Raw genomic sequence first — 27,547 nt, 5'->3', positions numbered from 1 at the left:
TGGCTGCAGATCTCGGCCAGGTCACTTGGACAGAGAGCCTTCCCAGCCCTGAAGCGGCAGGGCGGGGGACTGGACTGGAGGTCTTCCTGCATTTAATGACCTCACCTTTACTCCCCCCGGTCTTCTCACTGGCGGCCCAAAGTGGCCTGCAGGGTTTCATCCAAACAACCACCCTGCGAGGCAGGCCTGCAATGTTGCAGCTGTCAGGAGCGCCTCCTACAAATGACTCTCTTGGGGCCCTGCTTAGCCTGCTCTCTTCTCAGCCTGCTCTGCCTCTTATGGCTATACCTTAAATAAGGGGTCCCCACCAGGCGGCCCAAAGAGGCAGCACAGCCTCGCTCTTTGCAGGGGAGGCAGCCTTGGAGCAAAGTCACACTGCCTCTTTCATCCACCCAGGCCCCAGGCCAGCGGAAGGGCCAGTGCTGCTGTGACCTTAATCTGCCTCTTATTTATAGGCCCCTGCCAATCAGCTGAACAGTGGGGGTCTTTAGAAGAAGACGATGACTGCAGATCTATACCCCCGCCCTTTTCCTCCAAATCAGAGACTCAGAGCGGCTCACAATCTTCTATACCTTCCTCCCCCACAACAGACACCCTGTGAGGTGGGTGGGGCTGAGAGAGCTCTCCCAGAAGCTGCCCTTTCAAGGACAACTCCTGCGATAGCTATGGCTGACCAAAGGCCATTCCAACAGGTGCAAGTGGAGGGGCATCTTGAGGCAGCAAAAACCCCAGTGCCACCCCTCCCCACCAGTCCATGGAAAAATTGTCTTCCATGAAACCAGTCTGTGGTATCAGAAAGGCTGAGGTCCACTGCCTTAAATGTAACCGTTTCCACTCTGGGAATAGAAGACATCAAGGTCTGTTATCTTATTTCTGGAGAATGTACATTTTCGTTTCTGTCTTACAAAGGGGGACTTGGAATGTTGGTGGGGGATGGAGGGGAAAGCTATTCGTAGATTTTGGCGTTTTGCATGTATAATGGACGAGCCTCCTGCCTCAGTTTCCACAAGAAGTATCCTGTGTGCTGCGACTGTCTAATCATTTAATAAACATCCTTACTCAATGAAGGAGCGTTCACTGGTGACAACTGTGTGGAACCTAACGGCAGCTCGGTGGCCATCCTTTCACAGAGGGGCCTCCCATCTCTGGCCCCAGGTTGGAAGTCCCCACAGCCCTAACATTCAAAGACCCGGCAACAGCGAGGCACTGGCCTCTTCAAGCCTCATTTCATTTCCATTTTTACTGAGCGGAAGAAAAAAAAATGCCAACATTTTCAATCCTTCTGATGCAAAGTAGAAAAGTCAGGGACCATTCGTTAAAAGGCACATCTTCGACAACCAAGAAAAGACAAGGGGAGGAAAAAAAGAAAATAAACTCTCCCCCTCTCCCCCTTTACATATATACAATTTTCAATTAATTATAAATATACTTAGAAAAAAAATAATAAAGCAGAGCAAGAGGCGGTGGTTAGAAAGTGCCAACCGGGGGCGGGGGGGGGGGGAGTGCAAGGGAAGGAAGAAGGGGGAGGTTCCATTTAAAAAAATACATACAATCAGTAGAACAAAATGCGTAATAATTTAGTTTAGAAAGTAGCTATTACATAATAATATTCTTCCTGACAAAAAAGGAGGGGAAAGAGTAGGGTGCGGAAGGTCAGAATGTCCAAAGGGGGAGAGATCGGGTTTCCTCCACCCTCCAATTTCCCCAGGGAGATTGCATATATATCTTATTAGGACGCTGTAAAAACACACCCTTCAGAGACATCCTTCTGGGGAAAGTGTTGCGGGGGGGGGGGGGGCGGTCAAGAGCACCGTCATTTCCTGAGTTTGAAGCCTCTCCCCCCCCCCTTCTACTGCAAGAAGAATCCAGTTGGAATCCAGATGGAAGGATCCAGATGGAAAACAGGGGTTACACTTACCTGTAACCTTTGTTCATCGAGTGGTGTTCTGTGCAGTCCCACATGGGCCTGCGGGACCACAAAGATGAATGACAGCTCCTGAAATATTCTGCTGGCATGGGCCAGCCTCCCAGCCTCTTGAGCTCATGGCAGCCCTTGCAGTTGCAACCTGGGGGGGGGGGGGGCACGCTCACGCCATGGCCACTGTGGGAGGTGGGCCACAAAATGGCCACTGGGTGAGGCGGAGAGGAGGACGTCCCAAGTACAGGGGACGAGAGGATGCTTGGAAAAGAGGCGGAGGATAAAGCCAACGCTATCGCGGCAGCTGCTGCTGAAATGTTATTTTGATCTGCCCAGCCAATAGGAACTGCGGGAGTCCACTGGGCCCCGCCTGCTTTCTAAAAACAGGTGCCAGGAAAGAGGTCGGCTGGCGCCCCTGGGAACCATTTTAGGGAGCCCCACACAGTCTGAGCGACATTAATGGAACCCCAGGAGCCGCCAAAAATGCCCTGCCCCAAAAGGCTTCCAAAACAAGTTTTTAAAAAAATATCTTGACCCCTGCTTTTAGGACACAAAGGAAATCTTGTCGAGTGCTGTCGCTTTTTGCATGTTTTACGCAAGACACTAAAACGTCATCTTGCAGCAAGGAGGATTAGACATTTCCTCCTTTTTTCTTTACTTAAACGGCAGGAGGAAACCCCAAACGTGCTCTGGATGCCAAACTCCAAAATTGCAGTTGTGAAATCTGCAGGAGAGAAGCAGTTCTGTCCTGGGGTCAGTGCAAACTCGACATGGGGAGGGGGAGGGGGTGCACACAGCTGAATCAAGGAGAAGTGGCAGATAGATGTCGAGAGCCAACCTCACCCCGCAAAGCTACAATAATTAGGCAGCCAAAACCCTACCCTCAGACATCCCTTGTCTTGAGCAACAACCTTTCATCTCCTAAAAGTGTATTCCCCCTGCCCATTTACTTAAAAGCTCAGTTTTTAATGCCAGGATTCGTGACAAACAAGGACAGAATAAAGCACCCTAGAAGAGGCATCCCCCCCATTCTCTCCCCTCTTATAAAATGTGATTTTCATGTCTAAAAATATTTCGCTCTTCAAAACTGTCTTCATCTACTGATTTTTTAATGCATGCTTGAAATTGAAGAGTTTGTCTTTTGTCCCCTGCTCACTACCTGAAGAAGTCTCAGAGTGGCTTATGATCTCCTTTCCCTTCCTCTCCCCACAAAAGACACCCTGTGAGATAGGTGGGGCTGAGAGAACTCTGAGAAAACTGCTCTTGAGAGAACTGTGACTGACTCAAGGTCACCCAGCTGGCCTCATGTGGTTGAGGAGCGGGGAATCAACCCCAGTTCTCCAGATTAGAGTCCACCACTCTTAAATACTGCAGCAAACTTAAAGAGCTGGTTTTTATATCCTGCTTTTCTCTACCTTAAGGTGTCTCAGAGTGGCTAACAATCTCCTTTCCCTTCCTCTCTCCACAACAGATCCCCTGTGAGAGCTCTGAGAGAGCTGCTCTTGAGACAACTGTGACTGACCCAAGGTCACCCCGCTGGCTGCAGATGGAGGCGGAGCAGGGACTCGAACCCAGTTCTCCCAGATTAGAGTCTGCCGCTCTTAACCACGACAGCATGCCTGGCTCAACTGCTCAAACCAACTGAGGGCCCTTGGGAAGTGGGGCAAGCAGCAGCGATTTTATTTGACCCAGCCAAAAGGGGGTGGGGGGAGGCTTTTCCGCAAGGCAGGTGCTGCAGCTTGGAGGAAGTGCATGAATGAGAGGGGATGGATTTGAACTGATGGCCACTGGTATTGAAAGCTGGGAAAGGCAACTGGCCATGACAGTCACACGGTCCCACCAATCAGAAGCTTTATGAGGGAGGGGGGATTCCAGAAAGAACCTCTTTTCCCATCCTGAGCAACTGGGGTTTTGTTTTTTTTGGGGGGGGGGAGTTGAAGGACAAAGCAGTGTGTCTGCCATTATAGTGGATTTCAGCAGCTCCTGCGCAATCCAGAAGAAAGTACATTCCATAGGTGTACCCTTGGACAACCTCTGTATGCTAAGTGAAACACAGGCATTCGGAATCCTGAAACAGAGGATCTTAGATATTGAGAAACAGTCCCTTTGTTCTTCTGGACATAAAACTTCTTCCCCTTTGGCATTTGGTATCTTCCCAGATCATGGGCTGCCTGCTGCCTCCCTTTCCCAGATTACTTCACCCCAGTTACACCACTCTTATGTTAGCAAGACTCAGTGTTCTACCCTCAGCGGTATTGTCTGGCAGGTTTGCCAACATCCCTTATCAGGATAGAGTCTGCCCATGTAATGGAAGGCACCTTGAAACGGTCTTACTTTATTGTGATTTTTATGGAGAAGTGCGGGACTGCATAATCAAACCTATTCTGTCTAATTTTTATGGATTACCTGAAGCGAAGTTAGTTTTTTTCCTACTATCTGACCAATGTTCCCATATCACAAGCCTGGTAGCAAAGTACCTTTTGGCTGCCACAACAATCAGGGAGCAAAAGACTCGCTCCCCTTCTTGATGTTTGACTGGTTTTTATAGCTGAAACTCCATGAAAATTTGCTATGCTGTGCTTTTTATTCCTATGCCAATAAAAGGATTTGGATTTGGAGCTCCTGCCCAGGAGAAGACACAGAGACAGGGGGAGAAATACCCCCTCCCCAAACTCTGCAATCCTGTCCTGCACCAAAGGGCCCCACTGCCTGTCTGGATTGGCTCGCTCTGCCTTATTTGTCACAGGGAGGGGCAAAGAGGGTGCTGAAGCCTCCCCCAACCCAACCTCCTAGTATTGCCACCTGCCAGCCTCTGAGATTGCACTGGGCTCCCCGCAATGACTTCAAAACCCATCTTTGAAGCCACAAGGGCAGAAAAGGCAGTGCCCCACTCAGCCTGCAAAGCTCTGCACCTGACCCCCCACCTCCACCCCCAGTTGCGCAGACTGCAACAGACAGCCTGGCGTGGCTCATTAGAAGTTTGATTTCACGGGAGGAAATGGCTGTTCCAGATTTATCTCCAAGGGACAACAGACAAAGGTGGGAAAAGCAGGGGGGTGAGTGGGTGGGTGAAGAAAGACAGTCACGGGTGTGTGATGTAAATTCAGGGTAGGCGCTTGAATAGTTATTCTTCTGACAATCCTTGGAGATTGCAGTGAGAGAGAAAAACCCACTCTTTGGTATTCAGAGGGACAGCGTCTCTTGAATTCTGAGCCCACCCCTCCAAATTGAGGGACTTTCTCTGCTTCCAAACCACAGGCACCCCCCAAGTTTTGCAAGCTACGACTGTAGTGCTTCTTTGGCCTGTTTTTTCTTCCCTGCATTCTCACCAAGAAAAGCACATTTGAAGAAGCCAGGTTAAAGGGGACTCTTGCTTAGGGAAACAACGCCTCTCTCCTCCCAACACTAACACAAGCCCACCCCCCCAAGCCAAATTGCATGACCGGACTATTTTGTGCAAATTTTTTCTCCCCCTGGTTTCCTGGGCGCCGTTTTCAGTGTTTCCACGCTGAGTGGTTGAGAAGGCATGCAGAGCATGGGGAATTCGTCTCCAGGCGGCAACAGGAGAGTCGGGTTCCAGTGTTCTGCCTCTCATAGCAGCCAGAAGCATTTTCTCTGCAAGCCATGAGGACTAGAAACGTTGAGAGCAGGGCTGGTTGGTTTGCTTAAAGAAAACGAGAACACTTCGGGCTCTGTACACTGAAAGGAGAAGAATGCCAGCTCCTGCCCACCGCTGACCCGGACTTGAATTGCCCCCATCCCAAAGAAGTAGAAGAGAAAAAGTATAAAGGTCGCAGCTTCCCAACTCAGTAGTTTCGGGGGGGGGGGGGGATGTACGAGGATGGAGGAGATGACCCAGGGCCGGGGGTTGTCGGCGATGTTCCCCCCCCATTCCGTAACATCTCTATTGTCTCTCTCCCTCTCCCCCCTCTCTATAGATACATATATATAAAAATTTAGTAGGCGCGCAACTGTATATTATTATATATAAATAAATTTGCTTCTGTTACCTGTTCTGCTCTCTCCACCTTGTCCCATCCCTGTTTAAAAAGACAGAAGTGGTCCGTTCCAAACCGGTATAAAAAAAAGTCCACCCCGCCCCCACCCTCGGGGCTTTGCCGGCTCACCCTGCCCGGGTCCTAGAAGCTGAAGGGCCCGCTGAACTGGATGACGCTCTGGCGCTCCGGGGCGCCCTCCCGAGGCTCCACGTTGAGCGAGTTCAGCATCTCCTCCAAGAGTTCCTTGTAATTGATGTCCCCCAGGGGCGGGGGGGCAGGGGGCAAGGGTTCGTGCTGGGAGGGGCCCAGGGTCGTGCCGTCGAAGGAGGCGGGGAAGCTGAAATGCAACGGGGACGGAGGGCCCGGGGGCTGAGGCGGGCGGGCGGTGTCCTCCCAGAAGGGCAGAGGCTCCCCGGTGCCCCCCAAGTCAGGCAGGCTGTCGGCGGGCGGGCTGTAGGTCAGGTCCAAGACCTCGTCCTGTGGCAGGAACCCGCCTGGCTGACGGAGGCCCGGCGGCTGCAGGAGCAGAGGGTAGGGCGGGTGGGCCCCCTGGGCGGCCGCCAGTGCCTGGTTCTGCTTCTGCTTCACGTTCGCGTCCATCTGGGCCAGCTCGTGCAGCACCTGCCGGACGCAGCTCTCCGGGATTTTAATGCCTGCCAGGAGAGGGGGAAAGCGAGCCGGGTCAGCCTCAAAATGCACGGTGAAGGAGCAGCTGGAAAGTGCTGGGGACTTCCCTGAAGTTGGAGGAGGGCTCATATTAGAAGGGGACCCGAAAAGTGAAGAAGGTCCAGCGTATAAAAGGGGGGTGAGAAGCATGAATGCTGCAGGAAGGGGGGGGGGAAGAGGAGAGGCCCAGACAGGGGCCGTGCAGCCTCTGTGTTAAAAATGATTAGATTGAAGTATCTGGCGGGAGAGAATCTTGTGCCAAAGACCGCCCCTGCCCCCTCCCTCAATATCACAGGCAGGCCTCAGATTCAGCAGGAGCTCACAGGAGCATAGCTCCTGAACCTTTCTGAGGGTTCCCCCTCCTACCTTTTCCAATGAATAGTGGGTGCAGCTGCATAGGATTAGGAGAGCGGGCAGCCAGCCACCAGGGGCTTTGCCATGCCCCCAGCAGCCCTCATTCACCCCTGGAGAAGCCCACATCACCCTTTCTCTCCTTCTGATGTGATTCTGGGTGGTGTGTGGCTTGCTGGCCTTTTGACTGGGGGCGGTGTGTGTTGCCAAGGAGAGCCCCAGGCGAGTGGGGCCTGCTTGGGCTGACTGGATCTCTAGCCAGCCCAATCAGGCCTCGCTCGCCTGGGGCTCTCCTTTCTTGCGTCGGGTTGCTTTTGGCTGGTGGGGGGGCAGCATATGCTAATGAGCTCCACCACCTATTTTTCTACAAAACAACCCAATCACAGGTAATTGAATTCAACAATTGGGGTGGTTGATGTCCCCCCGCCCTCCTTTCCAAGAGAAAAGGGTGACTGGATAAAATTTTCCTGTGACCTGCAGGATGGGAGACGTGGCTCACTGTCCGTGGCCAACTAGCAAAACCAAATAAATCACGTACAGCAAGGTAGACGTGGTTTAGAGCGGCAGGCTCTAATCTGGGAGCTCCTCTGCACAATGAGCACAGGTTGCAGGATTCTCTTGTCCCAGAGGCTGCGGTCTGGAGCGCCCAGGGCCCATAGCAGAAAGACGTGGAGGGCAGAAGGGGGGGCTTCCTACCTGTTCCTCCTGCCTCCCTGAGTCCAACCCCACAAACAGTATGTTTATTACCATGTGTGGGGTGGCGTCTCCTTCTTCCGCCCTGGTCCAAAGCAGACCAGGCTCCCCGATCCCCCTGGGCCTGAACGCCCCTGCAACTCACCAACTTGCTTCTTCTTCTCCTTGGTCTTGAGCCGGACGATTTGCAGGTAGTGGGTGTTGGTGATGTCGGCCATGATGCTGGCGATCTTGCTCCACACCCGCAGCAGCGCCCCGCACAGCATGTAGTAGTGACGGAGGCGGGTCCCTTGGAAGCATTCCTTTCCCTCCTGGACCAGTTTGCAATTTCGGTTCCTGGGGGGAGAGAGAAAGACTTGCTGGGAATGTCTCCGGAGAGAGCCAGTCTCAGTCCTAACTCCCCAGAAGCGGCCAGCTGGGGCAGCGAGGGGAGGGACGGTGGCTCAGTGGTAGAGCATCTGCTTGGGAAGCAGAAGGTCCCAGGTTCAATACCCGGCATCTCCACTAAAAAAGGGTCCAGGCAAGTAGGTGTGAAAAACCTCAGCTTGAGACCCTGGAGAGCCACTTCCGGTCAGGGGAGGGATAGTGGCTCTGTGATAGAGCATCTGCTTGGGAAGCAGAAGGTCCCAGGTTCAATACCCGGCATCTCCACTAAAAAAGGGTCCAGGCAAATAGGTGTGAAAAACCTCAGCTTGAGACCCAGGAGAGCCGCTGCCAGTCTGAGTAGACAAGACTGACTTTGATGGACCGAGGGTCTGATTCAGTAGAAGGCAGCTTCATATATATACGTACAACACCCTCCTCAAACAACAAATCTTACTGTGAGCCCCACCAAACATGCAATCCTGGCTAAGGCCCTGCTCCCTGGCAGCTGTTCCGTGGGTGCGCCCACGACTATGGCCAGCTGGGAGACTCCGGGGGATGCAGCCCGAAGACCCTTCGGGAGAGCTCTTTGCAAACAAGCCAGCCGATGCTCCCGCCTGCGCTCGGCTTTGCCTTCAATGCCATCAGGAGCATCCTGCTGCTCTGCCTGCGAGCCCCGAGGAAGCCTCGCCTCGCCCCTGCCTCCAGAATGTGGCTGGAAGGGAGGGGGGGCCACCTCCCCCGCCATGCAGAGCCAAGGTTGGGCTTCCCCCCTTGCCCTGGAATGAAGATCTGGAGAGGGAGAATGCAGCAGACGGCATTCCGGCCACAGTCACGAGACTGCCTGACATCCAGTCTTCCCTCTAAGCTGAGTTAGTGTGAGCTAGCTCACAGTTTTTTAGCCTCTGGCTGATACATTTGTGTCTTGGCTCAGGAAAAATGGCTCTTTCACACATATTGTCTGGCACTTCAAGCCCGCACCAACGTGTCATCCAGCTTGAAGAAGGCATTTGTCTCTTTAAGTCAATTCTCCAAGCTAAGCCAGCCCGTGGCTTGGAGAATGAATTTAAAGTTGCTTTCTTTCCCCCTCCCCCTCCATCTATTTGCCTCCCTTCCCTCCTGTCTCACGGGTCTCAAACATCTGACATTCATGTCTTGTGCCTCTAAAGCTTCTGACATTTATTCAATGTGGCTCTTATGTGAAGCAAGTCTGGCCACGCCTGTCATAGAGCAAACAAACTCATGCAGGAGCTCACAGATTTGACGCCACTAGTTCATGAAGCAGGATTTTTGCCCACAGGACTCCGCAGCTTAGAGCGAGTATTGCTTGGTCCCTTTGTGCACGACTCTCATGCACATGCTAGACTGCCACGTGCCCTCTGGCCAGCTGCAATTTGTTGCAGAGCCTGTGTGTGAGAGAAGGCATGTCGCGCACCACTGGCCCCTTACCACACAGCGTGGTTGCAGTGCTTCAGAGAGAAAGTGTAGCAGCTCTCCCAGTGTTCTTTGGCTTGTTCCGGCAGCACCTGTGGAGGAGGGAAGGGGAGAGGGTGAAAAGGCTGCTTCTCCTCCATGGAGGGGGCGGGGAGGCGCAGCAGCCCCGGAAGGGCCTGGCCTACCCTCTGGTACTTCTTCTGCAGGCTGTCCAGGCTCTCCAGCTGGCTCTGCTTGCCGATGTTGGGCTTGTAGATGGTGAAGTACTTCCCCCGGTTCTGCTCTGCCAGTAGGCAGGTGTGCTTGTTGCCCCGGACCTGCAGGGAGCATAGAAGTTGGTGGCTGAGTTGGGGGAGAGAAGGGGAACGAGGAAGGAAGCGGAGCACAGGAAGCGGGGAGGGGGCCCACAGCCTCTCCGCCGTGAGAACGACCCTTGGCACTTCCCGTGAGGGGTAAATCAAGCTGAGAATAAGCAAAGGGACAGAGCCCTATCCTAACGCTGCTCTGTCATCACATGTGTATGAAATGATGTTAATTATTTTATTGTATTCTATTTTAACGTTATGTATTTTAACTGGTGCAAGCCACCCTGAGCCCAACAGGGGAGGGTGGAATATGAATAAATAAAATACTGAAGGATCTCTGGTGTCTGGCTCATGAGAGCGCACCCCTGTTCATCTTTAGGGTGCTGCTGGATGCTCTTCTCTACTGTCCTCAGGCTGAACCACAATGCACCCCCAATTCCCCATGACTTTGTCAGCCACTGCCCATTTCTTTTTTGCAAAGATGGCTTCCCCCCTTTGTTATGCTTGAAGGGGCCACGTGCCAACCTGGGCGGCAGCTGACCGAGCCCCTCCCTCCCCCGCAGCTGCCGCTCGCACCACCCTCCCAGCACGCTCACCTTGTAGGAGAGGTAGAATCCATCGGAGGAGCCCGTCAGTTGGAGGGACTTCTCGTAGGCCTCTTCCCACTTCAAGCCTCGGTCAACGCTGATCTAAAGCGGGGCAGAAGCAAAGGGGGGAGCTGTCTGACCAGGCCAAAATACTCAAATGCTGCCTGCCTCCTTCTCGCTCTATGTGAGGAGGAGGTGGAGGAGGCAGCCCTAGAGAGACTCTGGATTCAGCATCAGGAGAAGCTCACGGCCTGTTTTTGCAGAATGTCTCCTGTGAATCAGGGATATTTGTGATGAGGGCCAGATCTGACATAAATGAGACCTTGTCCGGCCAGGTCAGGCCATGTCGGGCTGGGTCTTGCATGTACCTATTAAAGATTAGGTAGCAGAGATATAAACTTTATAAAGGACACAAACAATTAATGGTTTTTAAGAAACCTTAAAACATGCTTAAAACGCTAGCACTCATTGGTCTTAAAAGTGCTTTCTTTATATTTCTCCCATGGGATCCAGGGAACTGGGCAAAGGAAGCTCTGGCTCTTTCCTTCCTTCCCCAGGAGACCAGGAGGGACAGGAGCCTCAGCCAACAGAAGGAAGAGAGGCTTGGTTCAGTAGCTCTGCTGTGTGATTGAGAGAGCCTGGCAAAGCAAGCTCTGCCTTCCCCCCTTCCTCCCCAAGGGAGGAGCCTCAGCCAATGAAGAAAACAGACGTTTTGCTCTGTAGCACCTGTGCGATTGAGCAAGCCTTGCAAAGCAAACTGTTATGCAGAAGGAAGCAAGAGAGACGGAGAATAAAGCAGATGGCAGTGAATTGCTCAGGGGCCTGATAGGAGCTCTCTGAGGTCCTAATTTGGCCCCCTGCCTGCATGTTTGACACCCCTGCATGAATTAGTCTTGCATCCTGTAAATGAATTAGTAGTTTGAAACACTAAGAAGAATTCTTCGTCTCAGTAAGAGCCAGTTTGGTGTAGTGGTTAAGCATGCAGACTCTTATCTGGTAGAAGAGGGTTTGATTCCTCCACTTACAGCTGTTGAATGGCCTTGGGTTAGCCATAGCTATCGCAGGAGTTGTCCTTGAAAGGGCAGCTGCTGTGAGAGCCCTCTCAGCCCCACCCACTTCACAGGGGGTCTGTTGTGGGGGGTGGAGAAGATATGGGAGATTGTAAACCATTCTGAGTCTCTGATTCAGAGAGAAGGGTGGGATATAAATCTGCAATCTTAAGATATTGTACGCAGGTCTTTTTGTATGCCGGGAACCCTGTAAGAGTACTAAAGGCCCAATAATCAACACAAACCACAGCATCTGGACAACTTTCTTGTTTCACAATTTCAAAAAGTTTCCAGTCCTTGTGAAGGCACAATTAGAAAATACCACCTATAATTTCAGATCAGTGGGCTGGCTGAATGATTATTATTTACTATATTTATATCCTGCTTTTCTCCCCAACGGGGACACAAGCTGGCTCATCTCATCCTCCTGTCCTTTGTTTTATCCTCACAACAACTCTGTGAGGTAGGTTAGGCTGAGAGCACGTGAGTGGCCGAAGGTCACCAAGCAAGCTTCCATGGCAGAGGGGGGATTTGAACCCGGGTCTCCCAGATCCTAGACTGACTCTTGAACCACTACACCGCAAGAACTCTTAGTGAATGAGGTGTCCAGCAATCGAGGGTTCTAAAGGGGTTCAAATGCTCTGCAACACTCTTAATTTGCAAAGTTTGTGCTGGTTGCAGAATCGAGTTTCTTTCGCAGAATGTAAATGTCTTTTTTTTTAAGTGCAGATCACAACACTGGTGGCATGCTCCAGCATCTTACGTTGTCGTGCAATGCTGCAGCGTGCCACCAGTGTTGTGTTCTGACCTTTAAAAAAAAAGACATATACCGCTTAACAAGAAATGAATATAGGAGAATGTCTACTCTTATTAGGTGAGATACAAGGGAGATACAAAAAGGTGCCGTTCCAAGAACGATTATGTCCCTGCTGCTGCAATGAAGGTATCGAATCTCTAGTCCATGTCATATTTGACTGTGAAGTTTATAACGATCATCGAGAAGTACTTCCGTTTTCCACGGCCACGCCTTTTACCAGTAGCCAAAAATTGCAACTCCTTAAGAATCTTCTTCCCGATAAGAATCCTGAGGTTGCATGCAAATTAGCAAAATTTGGCTGGCTTGCCACAAGAATAAGGAAAACTCTAATAATCCAGTCAGGAAATGGCTAAATCTGTTTGCTGTAACTGCCATGTTTTGTTATATTTGTAGTTTTATAACAGTATTTTATGCCTTTTATGTATGATTTTATGGACAATCAGTTTTAATTTTGTATGATTTTACTGATTTAAATGCTGCTTAGGCAGTGAATAAGCAATTTATTTATTAAGGGAAGAAACAAAGAGTGACAGCTTGTATACACTGAAGCTTTGTTTTATGACTTGACCTGTTTATTTACTGTGAACTAACATTAGGCCATTTGCTACACTAACCCTAGAATTGTAGAAGGCTCGTCGGGAGGGGGGGAGGCCAGTACTCCAACAGGCCTTTGAAATGTAAAACATCTAGCCGTTCCCAGGCACCTGGAAGAGACAAGCAAGGCCATCGAGGCAGAGGAGAGGCGGCTATGTCGGTGGGAGATAACAGATAACTGCCCTGGCTCTTCTCAGCCAAGAAGTCCCAGATTTATGGTGGGAAACGATTTAAGCCCCCTAGCCTTTGATGTGTATCCTTATATACTCATGCTTGCACCCTGTTCGTTATTAGTATCAACGACCCTGCATTGTGGTATGCATTGCTGTAATCAATAAACAGAAACTTTGTTTTCAACAAAGCTAGCCTGTTTCATATTGAAATCTTCAATGTCCCTACGCTGACAAAGAGGTCTAGACAGGGTTTTTAGTTTATCCTTGGTTTTAACACTAATTTTACATCTTCAGTGTCAGTGTCTTAAAGCCTGTATTCGTATTTTATGTATATTTTAGGTGGTATCATATTTCAGTGTATAATAATAATTATTGTATATTTATATCACCTTTTATTTGTTACGAATTGGACTTTTATGAATTGTTTGCTGCTCTAGGACCATTATAAATAAATAAATAAATGAAATATGTTGCCTGCTTCATGCTTTGACCCTTGCAAACAGGTAGAGACCATGGAAAACTGACCCCTAAATCAACCGCGATGCGGATTGGCCCTTGCTTTTCTTTCCTCTTGTGGGTAGTTTACCATAACCTCAGAGGCATCACCTGAGAACTTGCGCGGACGGATTTTAAAAAAAGGTCTCTGAGCAAAAAACTCTTGAAATTTTATTGATGGAGTCAACCAAAGAATGACTGTTTCTGTGGCGAATTTTCTGTTTCTTGCAATGAAAATACGGGCCAAGGGAGAATCCTGGGTATACCGTAATTTCACTCAGAGATTAACCTTTGGGCTGTTGGATACATTAGGATGTAGACGTATAGGGAGATTCTAGGTGGGTAATTAGTTTTATATCAGTGCTTTTGTGTGTTTTATTCTCCTTCTGAGCAGCTCACAGGCCATAATGAAGACTGATTGACTTTCCCATCATGCAACAGTTCCTGTTTGGCCACTGTCAAGAGTTATCCTCTCTGTATCCCTCTTGCCATAGTTTCTTTGCTGTAACATTATCATCTGACTTGAATGTATTCCTGCTTATGCATTCATCTTGCTCTCTGCATGCTTATCTGAGGAACTTATTGAAGCGGTTTCTACTGACCAAGCTTGGTCAGTCGCTAATAAAGCACAGATAAACACCTGGACTCTAAGACTTGGGGGGGAGTGGGTCCTGCCAAAAGTCACAATTACTTTTCCCCGCTTTGCACTTGAATTATAACGGTTAGTGCGAGGGGTTAAATAGAGAGCCACTGAGCTAAGATGTCAGTCTTAGCAAAGATGGGGTACTGCCTTATGATACATGGAATAAACTGCTGAATTATTGGACTGTGTTATTCCTTGACTCGAGGTCCTGACATATTGTTCAGACTGACAATTTAAACCCCTCTGAGGCTTGACAATTTAAACCACCCCCGGCTTCAAACCAGATGGCGTCTTCCAAACACTGATGCTTACCCACCAAGATCAACAAGCAGCAGAGAGGCCACGTGAGCACCTTGACAGGATCTGTCCTCCAGAAAGGACAAAGCAGCCCCAACATTTCATTGCAGCCCCCCCCCCACTTCTCCCCCCCCCCATCTTTAGGCCACCAGCCTCACCTTGTAGAAGACCACTTGCCCGTCCTGGGGGTGTCCCGGGGTCAAGAAAACCTGCTTGCTTTCTTCGTAGATCTCATCAATTCCAGGGGCTAAGTCTGAGGGAACCAGTGAAGAAGAGTGAATTTCAAGCTTGCAGACAAGCATCTGATGTATGTTGTGGATCTCACCCCGTTCCCCCCCTCTCCAATCTGAACCATGGGCTGGACCCCACAGATCCTTCCTACTGGCAGCGGTGCTTTCCTCCCGCGCAAAGAGCATTGCTGTGGCACAAGAGATCTCTCGGTTTTCCTAGAAGATATTGAAGATATTGGATTGTACTCTGAATCTTAGAGTCTCAGAGCGGGTCACAATCACCTTTTACCTTCCTCCACCACAACAGACACCCTCTGAGGTGGGTAGGGCTGAGAGAGCTCTCCCAGAAGCTGCCCTTTCAAGGACAGAGTCTCAGAGCAGTCACAATCTCCTTTCCCTTCCTCCCCCACAACAGACACCCTGTGAGGTGGGTGGGGCTGAGACAGCTCTCCCAGAAGCTGCCCTTTCAAGGACAGAGTCTCACAAGACTGCAGATTTATACCCCACCCTTCTCTCTGAATCAGAGACTCAGAGCGGCTTACAATTTCCTATATCTTCTCCCTTCACACAGACACCCTGTGCGGTAGGTGGGGCTGAAAGAGCTCTCCCAGGAGCTGCCCTTTCAAGGACAGCTCTGTGAGAGCTATGGCTGACCCAAGGCCATTCCAGCAGTTGTAAGTGGAGGAGTGGGGAATCAAACCCGGTTCTCCCAGATAAGAGTCCACACACTTAACACTACACCAAACTGGCTCTCATATCCTAATTGGGATGATGCAAGCCAAGCCGCTGACTCAAGACCTGGGCCCTTCTGATGTAGAGAGCATCTCCCTGCCGCACACACACCTGACATAAACAAATGCCAAGACCACAGAGGTTTTACAACCAGGACATTAAAAACAAAACAAAACTTCTCCGTGTACAAAACAATATCAAAGTATAATTAAAGCAATTCCTCCTTTACAATACAATATTACAGTGATAACAATACAAAATTACAGTGATGAAAATATCATCCTGAGCAACTAATGGCCGACAGATGGAAAATGGCAGCAGTGATAAATTTGAGAAAGCCTGGAATACAGCGAACTGCAAGGAATTAAGGCACCACCAAAGTTCTGCACCTATAAGCAAGAAGGATGGCCCCAGAGGAAAAATTATCTAGATCCGAAACGAGATTGGACCAGTTCTGGTATCATCGTTGGACTGTATTGAGTGAATGCTGCATAATTTATATCATGGACAGTAGCAGAGTTGAGTGCTCAGGATGGTATTTTCGTCACTGTGATTTTGTATTGTAAATTATTATACTTTGATATTGTTTTGTAGACGGAAAGTATTTTTTTGTTACTTCCTGGCACACACACCTGAAGCAGAGCTACCTGCTCCTCCCTCCCCAGTGGGATCAGCGGCACCACCGTTGCGCAGGAGCCCCAGGCGGCATCTCCTGTCCAGGCTCTGGAACCCCCCACCCCGCCCCCCAGGCACACAAGCTGTCCTCCCATGGCAATTTAGAAATGGTGAAGTCGCAGCCAGCTCCTTACCCAGGATCCCCATGTCGTATTTCCCCACTTTCTTGTCCCTGTCGATCAGGTAGTCGAAAGTATCGCTGAAGTACTGGAAGAGCAAATTCTGCTTGTGGACTTCCAGGCCCAGGATGCGGTTCAAGAACTTGGTGATGGAGCAGTCTGCGAGGAAACAGGACCCGGGGGGAGGGGGGGACACGGAGGGTCACCTTATTGATTGTGTAGGATTATATTCCACCCTTTCCCATCACGGGCTCAGGGCAGATCACAACACAAACTAAACAACAAAAACCCACAATTTAAATTTAAACATAAAACAATAAAATTAGCAAACCAACTAACCGGCACTTGAAACTTGAAACTGAGTGTAGTTTTTATAAGATCGCTGTATGTTTTTAATGTTTTAACTATGTAAATTGTGTGAAATGTCTAAATTTTTATATTCTTGTTAGATTTTATATGCTGTAAGCCGCCCTGAGCCACCTGGTGGGAAGGGCGGGATACAAATTACAAATAAACTAAACTAAAAGAACAATAAAACGAAATAACGTGCACCACAGGCGGGAAGGGCACATTTCACAGAATGAAGCAATTTTTACCCCAAGAAGAAACGATGGTGATAATCAGACAGCACCATCGTGAAACATGATGTCACAACAAGGCAGTAAAGCATGATGTCACAACAAGGGAGGCCAGCTGATGGGATAGTTGCTGGAACAGGACGCCCGCTTTCTAGGTAGCCTCCCTTCCCTCTGTGAACTGGCCCATCGAAGAAAGGCAAACACCCCATGGCAAACCAGAACGGGATGCTCCAAACAAACCAGATTGGGCACAGTCCACGTAATGAGCAGCCTCAGTAAACTGGAGGAAAAGTGATTTCCTTGGACAGAAACTGTCGAGTGCAGGAAGACAGTGAGCAAGCACCAAGAGCTTCATCCATCCCAAGAGAGCTGCTCTGTCAACTACAAGAACACCTCCTTAACTCAAATGGGATCTTTGCTCCTAAGTAGAGCCAACTCGAGGTGTGCCACCAAACTGAAGACCAGGTCTTGGGGGACCTTGGAAAGATGCCCTCCACGGCAGGCCCGTTAAACATGTGTTGCACTGCTCATGCACACGCACAGCAGCAGATACATCCCCCTCGAGACTAGAGTCACGCTCCTCACCCCCCATCCCCAGCTCATTCTAGAACAGGGGTGGCCAAACTGTGGCTCTTTCACACATATTGTGTGATTCTTGAAGTTCCCACCACCCTGTTGGCTGGCTTGGAGAAGCAAGTTTGGCAAGTTCTAGAGCAGGGGTGTCAAACATGCGCCCTGGGGACCAAATCAGGCCCCCGGAGGGCTCCTATCAGGCCCCTGAGCAACTGGCTCTTGTCTGCTTCCTTCTTCCTCTCTCTTGCTTCCTTTTGCATCACAGCTTGCTTTGCCAGGTTTGCTCAATCACATGGTTTGCTCAGTCACAAGGCCTGTATTTTCTCCACTGGCTGAGGCTTCTCCCCCTCCTAGTCCCCTGGGGAAGGAAGGAAGGAAGGAAGGAAGGAAGGAAGGAAGGAAGGAAGGAAGGAAGGAAGGAAGGAAGGAAGGAAGGAAGGAAGGAAGGAAGGAAGGAAGGAAGGAAGGAAGGAAGGAAGGAAGGAAGGAAGGAAGGAAGGAAGGAAGGAAGGAAGGAAGGAAGGAAGGAAGGAAAGAGCCAGAGCTTCCTTTGCCCAGTTTCTTGGATCCCATGGGAGAAATGCAAAGAAAGCACCATTAAGACTAACGAGTGCTAGTATTTTAAGCATGTTTTATTTTAAGGTTTTTTTTTAAATTAAATTGTGTTTGTCTATTTCCTTTATAAAGTTTTTATCTCAGCTACCTAATCTTAAATGAGCCCCATGGTGCAGAGTGTTAAAGCTGCAGAACTGCAGTCCTAAGCTCTGCTCACGACCTGAGTTCGATCCCAGCGGAAGCTGGGTTCAGGTAGCTGGCTCCAGGCTGACTCAGCCTTCCATCCTTCCGAGGTCGGTAAAATGAGTCCCCAGCTTGCTGGGGGGAAAGTGTAGATGACTGGGGAAGGCAAGGGCAAACCACCCTGTTAAAAAGTCTGCTGTGAAAACGTTGTGAAAGCAACGTCACCCCAGAGTCGGAAACGACTGGTGCTTGCACAGGGGACCTTTCCTTTCCTCCCTTATCTTAGATGGGTCCACACATAGCCTGGCCCGACAAGGTCTTATTTACGTCTGCTCTGGCCCTCATAACAAATGAGTCTGACACCCCTCTTCTAGAAGGAAGAGGGAGAGACCCTGAGGGGCTGCTGCCCCATAACTGCGGCCGCTGAAGTCACTTCCATTTTGGGCAGGGGCAGATGGGCCACCTGTCCCCACCGGGCGCAGCAGGTGGCTGTAGAAGGACAAGCATTCAAAGGGGCCTGGAAGTGCGCTGGAGGGGGTGCACAGAGAGAACAGGGACAAAAACATTCAGAGGATGTTCGACACGCGCCTCTTCCTCCCCCACCCATCCAAGCCACAATCCCTCCTGTAGCACAGCAGCTGGTCATTCATCACCAGGGACTGTGGGAACGGAGCCCATACCTTTCTCCGCATAGCCGTAGCGGATCTCCTTGCAGCAGATCCCGACCGAGAGGAGGCTTTGCTTCATTTCTGAAATCACAGAAGGGGGTGCATGTGTGAGAGACGGGGAACAGTTCTCTTTTTTTTGGCCACAAGCCTGACAGCCTGAGCCAGCAGCTGTTTTGCCTCAGGTCACTGTGAGTTTGTGCCTGAGCTGCAGACTGAACCGGGGCACACCGGCTCAAACCGGATACCACAAAAGGCCAGCTGGGTCAGACCCTGCTTCCCACAGTGCCCAACCAGACACCCTGGAAGATCACAGGGAAAGAGGCGCTGAAGCCAAAGTCCACCCTTGGTGTCACTCCACCCTCCCCACAGCTGCTGCTACTGAGATACACTGCCTCTGAACATGGAGGCTTCCTCATTTGAGCTCATTTCGGTTGAGTCTTGAACTCCCTTACCCTGGAAGAAAGCAGCCTCTCCTCTGAGGTAGCTCCGCGGCATGGGGACTTCGTTTTCCATCTGGTTGTGGATGGTGTGGAGGACCCTGTCGAGGGCTTTGGACCCATACTGGGGGGAGGAAGAGGGAAGAATCAGGACTGAGGCAGTTCTGGAGGGTGGCTCTGCTGGTCTGCAGAAGAACAGCTCAATTCGAGTCAGACACCAACAAGACTTGGTCTAGAAGCCTTTGAGGGTCAAAGCTGCCTTTGTCAGAGATGATATGCAGAGGGAGGGAGGGAGGGAGGGAGGGAGGGAGGGAGGAAGGAAGGAAGGAAGGAAGGAAGGAAGGAAGGAAGGAAGGAAGGAAGGAAGGAAGGAAGGAAGGAAGGAAGGAAGGGAGGGAGGGAGGGAGGGAGGAAAGGAAGGAGGGGGGGAGGAAGGAGGGGGGGAGGAAGGAGGGAAGGAGGGAAGGAGGGAGGAGGGGGGGAGGAAGGAGGGAGGGAGGGAGGGAGGGAGGAAGGAAGGGAGGAAGGAAGGAAGGGAGGAAGGAGGGAGGAAGGAGGGAGGGAGGAAAGGAGGGAGGGAGGAAAGGAAGGAAGGAAGGAAGGAAGGAAGGAAGGAAGGAAGGAAGGAAGGAAGGAAGGAAGGAAGGAAGGAAGGAAGGAAGGAAGGAAGGAAGGAAGGAAGGAAGGAAGGGAGGGAGGGAGGGAGGGAAAGGTCCATGTCCATCAGCCTTCTGCCGACAGATCCAATCCTGCAGGTGGGAACTGGCCACAAACCAGAATCTGAAAACCCAGGTTTTGCAAAGCATCATCAGCCCTGAGTAGAAGGCAGATTTACCAAGCTCTGGCTTACTAAATGGCAACAAACAGATCTCAGCAGGGCTTTTTTTGTAGAAAAGGAAATCATTTTCATATTAGGCCACACACCCCGACATCACCATTGTTTCACACAGAGCTTATTTGTAGAAAAGGCCCAGCAGGAACTCATTTGCATAACAGGTCACACCCCCTGACCTCACCATTATTTCACACAGGGTTTTTTTTGTAAAAAAGCCCAGCAGGAACTCATTTGCATATTAGGCCACACCTTCTGATGCCAAGCCAGCCGGAACTGCATTCCTGGGCGTTCCTGCTCAAAAGAAAGCCGTGGATCTCCACAGCCTCTGCCTTCAAGGTTGGAGCTTCAGTCCAGCAAGCTGAGCCACGGTTTCAGTTGGGATTTTTATTAAGGCAATGAGTCACAGTTAGCGGCAAAGCCATGGTTATGTTTTTGCAGCAGGCCTCCAAAGAAACAGACGGACAATGGGCTCCAGAGCCCATGACAGGAACCAGAACCACGGCTGCTTCAGATCTGCCTGCACATCCCATACCTTGTTTTCAAAATTGTACTTGCTGAGATCCCTGGATTCGGTAGCTCTTCTGTCCCCGTGAGTTAAGGCACCCTGTGAAAGAAGGGAGGCAGGCTCTGTTCACAACAGAGGAGGAGAAAAGCCATGCAGGAGAGTCTCTGATGCGCCTCTTGGCCACCACCACAAAATGACTCTTCTCCACCAAGGGGAACCAGCCATTTGCAGGTCCAGGTCCAGGGGGCGGGACTTTCTCAACTCTGGCTTGAGGATTTGGCAAATTCAAAAAGCCCTGGTTGACTGACAGATATTAACAAGCAGCTGCTAAGTGGAACCTCCAGGCCGTGCTCCCTCCAAACTGTGGAGTTTTGTGAACAAAAATTCTACTTTGTGGGCTACTGGCATTAAAGTCTGTTGTGTGGAAGAAAGGGAAAAGAGATTGTAGGCCGCTCTGAGACTCTGTCCTTGAAAGGGCAGCTGCTGTGAGAGCTCTCTCAGCCCCACCCGCCTCACAGGGTGTCTGTTGTGGGGAGGGAAGGGAAAGAAGATTGTAGGCCACTCTTAGACTCTGTCCTTGAAAGGGCGGCTTCTGGGAGAGCTCTCTCAGCCCCACCCGCCTCACAGGGTGTCTGTTGTCGGAGAGGAAGGGAAAGGAGATTGTAGGCCACTCTGAGATTTGGAGTGGAGGGCAGGATATCAATGTCATCTTTTTATTATTATTGTTACTACAATGTAATATATAATGAAATAATTATACAACTCACGGCCCGGTTGCTAACAGGCCACGGACCGGTACCGGTCCAGGGCCCGGGGGTTGGGGACCCCTGCTGTAGGATGTACTACTTTTTTTAACAATAAAAATAAAATCTTACAAGGCTTTCCAGACGTTTGGCCACGATGGAGGCAAACCGTCGCTCGCCAGCCAGTTCAGAGATGAGGAAGATGTATTCTGGGGCGGAAACTTGATTGGAGCGATGCGTTCGGCCTGGAAGGATGGGGGGGAGTGGGATGTAATTTCAGTATTTATATTAACTGTACAAATAAGACCAGGAAAAGAAAAGGCAACAATTCTGCTGAACCCTGTGTTTTACTTCCAACGTGTTGGAACTTGAGAAAGATAAAAGGGGAAAAAACCCAACCTGAAAATAAAGTCAGGGACCAAAAGGTTGGGCAACTAAATACATATAACTATTAATTACATTAATTAATTGCTATTAAAACTATTAATTACACAGCACAAAGGTCAACCTTCCAGGACATTCAGTGGGTGACCTCAGCTGTTTTATTGCAAAGGAACTTCAGGAACAGACCAGAAAGGGAAATTGCTGAATTACAAGTTATTACTGCATTTGGAACAACAAAAAACCCTGGATTTAACAGGGATATTGGTTTCTTATCTCACTACAAATGCTAATCCCATTTAGTCCTTACATCTGTACTCTCACCAAGAAAGGCCATACATCCTCTTTATTTTTTCGTATTCTTATTGTATTTATTTGGAACAGTGATTGTAATGTAATTTGGAATGGTAGATATGGAATTATTTCTCTGGTTTGATGACAGAAGAGACAATACACTGTGCAACCAATCACCTCACCTTAAAGAAAAGGATGCTGTTAGTTACCTCCATGCTTGAGAGAAGATGGATGGAGTTTCAGTTAATTACTCTCAGCACTTCACAATTAAGAAGGATACAATTACACATCAATCTCCCATTCTGATATAGCTATTTGTTTCACTATATTTCCCCCCAGAATTAAATCCAAACAAATGGTGACAAACTGTTATTCCTGTTTGCTCCTTGTATCTGTTAAACATCTTTATTATGCTGTATGTTAATCTCCTGCTCACTCCCTACTAATATGTATGGTCTGGTAACTTCCACTTCAACGTATCTGAAGAAGTCTGCATTTGCACGAAAGCTTATACCTAAAGGTGCCACTGAACTTCAGTTTTGTTCACTTGACAGTAATGTATCCGATCAACAATGCTGAGTTCCCCAGTCATGGGAAACTTACAAAGTATCATATAGAGCAGGGGTGCCCAGCCTCAGGGCTGCAGACCGGTACCAGGCCGTGGAGTGAGGCAGATGTGCCGCCCCGCCCCTTCCATCCACCCAGGACCTGGACAGATGAAAGAGACAGCACAGCCTCGGTCTGAGGCTGCTTTGGAGTGAGGCAGTGCAGCCCCTTTTGCCCGCCTGGGATCTGGGCAGACAAAGGAGACAATGTGGCCTTGCTCAGAAACTGTCGGGGTCCCAGGCAGGTGGAAGGGGCAGCGTGGCAGCGACCTTCGCCTACCCCTTCGCCTACCTAGCGGGGAGGCAGCAGAAGCAGGCCCATACCACCCCCATTTAAAGGCCCCCATGGGGAAGCAGGGTTGGGGTGTGAGCGGGGGTGTGGCCTGGGGTGGAAAAAAACCCAGTGTCCCTCCCGCCCACCCACCCCGGTCTGTGGAAAAACTCTTCCACAAAACTGGTCAAAAAGGCTGGGAACCACCGATATAGAGAACTTCACTATCTATATTTTTTAAAAACAGTAGAGAAAAATATGTATAACATAAAAGTCCCTTTTCGTGAAAAATTATAAATCCTCTAAGCTAGATATCTTCGCAAGGGCTAGACACGTGCTCTTGTTAAAGAATCAAATGCAGCGATTCTCTGGAAACTGTGTTTCGTACCCAACCGAACATTCAGCGCTCCCCCGCGATGCAAACCTAGAACAGCATTAGAAACGGCCATTGGGCTTCCTGCTCACCAAATTGCTGTATGGCTCGGTCGGCGCTCCAGGGCAATTCCAGAGTCATGTGAACGCGGCGCTTTTGATTCTTTACCCGTCTATCTGCTTGGAGAGAAATTCCTGAGCTTGAGGCTTCAGAGATTATTGCTACAAGCTGAGAGAGAGAGAAAGAGGGAGGGAGGGAAAGAGAGAGGCAGTCAACCAAAATGGCTACAGTCATTCATTTTGTCAAAGTCTATTCTTCAACTACATCGCACTGGATTTGTGCTAGTGCATGTCCCCTTTGTGCCAACTGACACAACACAGGCAGGATCTGGCCGCAGGAAACCGCGACTCACAGTAACACAAGGGGTGGGTAAAAATAGAGCAACGAGATTTTCTGTACATTCCCGGGGAGTTTTGCTGCACCCTGGGAAGACCTGTAAGCATCGCCCACCAGTACTAGGCAGAGAACTTTCCAGACGCATATTAATTCCTAGCTTCCTGTGGAAATGATAGCTTCAGCCTGTCCAATCGCACATGTCCTGACATTCAGAAAGCCTTTTCCATGCCCACTATCGAACGCGGAAGTCAGGCCTTCTGCCCTTCTGCTTGGCTGCACACGCATGCACCCCCACAACTCCTCCCACAAAAACACCCCCCTCATCCCCTCTGCGCTCACTTTGTCTCCATTCATGAAGCGCTCCTTCTCCTTCAGATTCACATGGTCAATCGACAGCCCTTGCTCAGCCCGCGACTCAAACACAACGGAGCCGTCCGTCCGGCGCACGACCCGCCCTTTCCGCCCGGTCATCTGCATGGGAGAAGAACGCGCATAAGTTGAAGGGGAGAGCCGTGCAAAGGCTGAGCCCCTGGTGCAATTCTGATCCGGGGGAATGATGTGTGCTGTGCAACCTTGCCTCTCCCAACAGTTTCCGAGGGGAAGGGAGGTATCCACACAGGAGGCTGCCCAATTTGTCTCTGGATGATTCACCGGGATGACCCTCAACTCTTTCCCATTAGCCAACATGAGGATGTAGGTATATCTGTCCTGGACTGCATTAGAGATGACATTCAGGAATATAGAAGGGAATTCAGTTCACCCTCTGAAGAGGTTGCTCATTGCCTCCCCTGCATGAGTCACTGTTCATCCCTCATTGGAATTATGGAGAACACTAATGCCAAGGCTGGGAGGGGGGGGCACTTCTTGTGCTCTGGGGATCCCGATCTGTGCAAGCCCATCCTGCAATGTTATCAATTTCACAACTGTGTTCCCTACAATGAATTACATGGAAATATGCTATCAAGGCATTGTTAAAATGTTATCGTTAGACCATTACAGTCAATTAGTCTGTCTTCATGAGGCAAGATTCACAGCAGTCATCAAGCCATAATCTTGGTAATCTGCCATGAGCTGGGAATGATAGCAGAAGAAACGTCAGGGTGAAACTATAAACACTATTCTATCAAAACATTTATTACAAGAAAATAATAATGGGGTGATGAGAAAAACTCTGTAGCTTCTACTTAGAACCATAGAGTTGGAAGGGACCTCAAGGGTCATCTAGTCCAACCCCCTGCACAATGAAGTAATTCACAAATACCTCCCCCTAAATTCACAGGATCCTCGTTGCTGTCAGATGGCCACCTAGCCTCTGTTTAAAAACCCCCAAGGAAGGAGAGCCCACCACCTCCCGAGGAAGCCTGTTCCACTGAGGATCCGCTCTAACGGTCAGGAAGTTCTTCCTAATGTTGAGCCGGAAACACTTTTGATTTAATTTCAACCCACTGGTTCTGATCCTACCTTCTGGGGCCACAGAAAACAATTCTACACCATCCTCTATATGACAAGTACGTGAAGCCCTTCAAGTACTTGAAGATGGTGATCATATCACCTCTTAGCTGCCTCCTCTCCAAGCTAAATTTTTTCATAGGACTTGGTCTCCAGACCCTTCACCATCTCCATCGCCCTCCTCTGGACCTGTTCCAGCTTGTCTATATCCTTTTTAAAATGTGGTGCCCAAAAACTAAGTAGCCTCTGCTTCTAAACAGTCTATAATAAGAAGTACAAGAGTGCACCCAAGCACTTTAACATTCCAAAGCCTCAGTTTTAAACAGACTGAAATAGAGTCCACAAGAGTGCACACAGGCACTTTAACATAACCTCTTTTTCCAAACAGTCTGCAATTGAATGAATTCAAACAGTCTGCAGTAGAATAAATCAGAGGGCAAGAAGGCACTTTTAAGAGTCTGCATGTGACTCATAAACCAAAACATTAGAAAACATTCTGGGATGAATTCGTTGTAAAGATGGAGTGGGTCCTCGAACACAATAAGTGAAGCTATGTGTTGCGGAAACATTTTGATTGATTCTCTTATGAAGCCAGCCCATGAGGGATTTAAGCCATTTATTTTCCTTGTAGCACTTAGAAATTGCTGGAAGCCAAAAGTAGGTCAGTGAGAAGAGAGTTTATCCAAGGACAATCTTAGATGAGAAGATGAGAGAAAAAAATTATTATGGAGAGAAAGATGTTTTGGGAACAAATCAGATAAGAAGGAAGTTCTCACCGGACATAGCTGAGCCAGACCAAGATCTAAAGATAGATGGGCAGTGGCCAGTACCATCTGCAATTGCAGCTGGTGAGAACAGTTAGACCAGGGGTGTCAAACTCATTTGTTATGGGGGCTGGCTCTGACATAAATTGTCAGGCTGTGTCATATGAGTACCTGTTTAAGATTAGGTAGAAGTGATATAAACTTTATAAAGGACACAAACACAATTAAAGATTTTTAAAAAAAACTTAAAACATGCTTAAAACGTTAGCACTCATTAGTCTTAAAGGTGCTTTCTTTGTATTTCTCCCATGGGATCCAAGGAACTGGGCAAAGGAAGCTCTGGCACTTTCCTTCCTTCCCCGGGGGACAAGGAGGAGGAGGAAGAACCTCAGTCAATAGAAAGAAGAGAGGCTTGGCTCAGTAGCTCTGCTGAGAAACTGTGAGAAGCTGGCAAAGCAAGCGCTGCCTATCACCTTTCCTCCCCAAGGGAGGAGCCTCAGCCAATGGAGAAAATAGAGGCTTTGCTCTGTAGCTGCTGTACGATTGAGCAAGCCTGGCAAAGCAAGCTGTTATACAGAAGGAAGCAAGAGAGAGGGAGAATGAAGCAGATGACAGCCAGTTGTTCGGGGGCCTGATAGGAACCCTTCGGGGGCCTGATTTGGCCTCTGGGCCGCATATTTGACACCGCTGTGTTAGACTGTCTTGGGAGAGAGATATTATCAGAGATAAGTGATAAAGTTTCTCAGGCAAAAACCTCTACAAGCCTTAAAATTTTCTCACAATCTTGCTGCTTGCATCAGAGAGCCAAAAGGCTGTCTCTGGGTAGGTCAAGCCAAGAAAGCAGAGCTAAAGATCTTTAACTTAAGATGTGGGCTGATAGAATTTAGAGAGAAGAGAAAGCCTGAGAGTGTCAGAATTTTAGCAGACTTAGATTCTTAGACAGGTATATGACTATAACAGGTTATTAACTGAGAAATACAGTAAGTCTAACTACTGAACTGGAAAGTTTTTAACTGGATTCTAACTGTATAAGAATGTATCTGCGTTTTAACTGTAAGCAAATGTAATAGTGTTATCTAACTGTTCTGTTTTCCTATATATAGCTCAAGATAGCTGTCCTGAGAGAAAACTTGGAGTACAATAAAAGTTTATCTGTTGTTTTGAATACTGGATCTCATGTATTGGCTTCCTGATAATTTCAGGTTGTTTTGTGGAACTGTGGATACAGAAAGTGTTTATGAAATATATTTAAAGAAAATCCCCCAATACTGTGTTATCGCAAGATTGGTCCAGGCTGCCTACTGATTTGTATAGGAAGCATTGCATTATGGGTACTTGTTTTATGATTGCCAACTATTTTGATCACTGAGCAAAACACCAAATACAGATGTCTAATTTTATGAGAAAGATGCAATTTGCTTCCAACAGCTGAATATATCAGGAGGCTTAAAGCCAGTCCCTGTGCTTGTGGAGCAATGGAAACTGTCTTGTATGTGTTGTTTAAGAACAACACAAGAACCCTGTTGGATCAGACCAACAGTCCATCTAGTCCAGCCTCCTGTCTCACACAGTGGCCAACCAGTTCCTCTGGAGGGCCAGCAACAGGGCAGAGAGGCCGAGGCCTTCATAAGGGCATCACCCCTATTAGATCAGACCATTATCTTGAAACTGGTGTTTTCTATTGGTCCATCTAGTCCAGCATCCTGCCTCCCACAGTGCACTCTGGAGGTCCAACAACAAGGCATAGAGCCTGAGGCCTTCCCCTGACGTTGCCTCCTGGCTCTGGGATTCAGAGGAT

At 49.2% G+C, this 27,547-nt stretch overlaps 1 protein-coding gene across 3 annotated transcripts in view; it reads right to left on the bottom strand.

Moving 5' to 3' along the window:
• Positions 1 to 5,894: 5,894 nt before the first annotated feature.
• The window catches only part of SBNO2 (strawberry notch homolog 2), a 92,168-nt gene continuing 70,515 nt past the window's right edge, over positions 5,895 to 27,547 (bottom strand). For all 3 annotated transcript variants that reach the window (XM_060232862.1, XM_060232864.1, XM_060232863.1), the window contains 13 exons: positions 23,876 to 24,007; positions 23,233 to 23,368; positions 21,349 to 21,461; positions 20,501 to 20,572; positions 19,149 to 19,257; positions 18,709 to 18,777; positions 16,155 to 16,298; positions 14,542 to 14,636; positions 10,325 to 10,417; positions 9,609 to 9,740; positions 9,439 to 9,515; positions 7,772 to 7,962; positions 5,895 to 6,569 (listed from right to left, as the gene is read on the bottom strand). In XM_060232862.1, the coding sequence (XP_060088845.1) occupies positions 6,058 to 6,569; positions 7,772 to 7,962; positions 9,439 to 9,515; positions 9,609 to 9,740; positions 10,325 to 10,417; positions 14,542 to 14,636; positions 16,155 to 16,298; positions 18,709 to 18,777; positions 19,149 to 19,257; positions 20,501 to 20,572; positions 21,349 to 21,461; positions 23,233 to 23,368; positions 23,876 to 24,007 (1,875 nt within the window). In that variant the 3' untranslated portion in view covers positions 5,895 to 6,057. The remainder of the gene's footprint in view (positions 6,570 to 7,771; positions 7,963 to 9,438; positions 9,516 to 9,608; positions 9,741 to 10,324; positions 10,418 to 14,541; positions 14,637 to 16,154; positions 16,299 to 18,708; positions 18,778 to 19,148; positions 19,258 to 20,500; positions 20,573 to 21,348; positions 21,462 to 23,232; positions 23,369 to 23,875; positions 24,008 to 27,547) is intronic.

The sequence above is a fragment of the Heteronotia binoei genome, chromosome 2, assembly GCF_032191835.1.
Source record: "Heteronotia binoei isolate CCM8104 ecotype False Entrance Well chromosome 2, APGP_CSIRO_Hbin_v1, whole genome shotgun sequence".
NCBI classification, from domain to species: Eukaryota; Metazoa; Chordata; class Lepidosauria; order Squamata; family Gekkonidae; genus Heteronotia; species Heteronotia binoei.
Note: the sequence above shows the minus strand (reverse complement) of the source record. Positions and strands in the feature narration are given on the sequence as shown.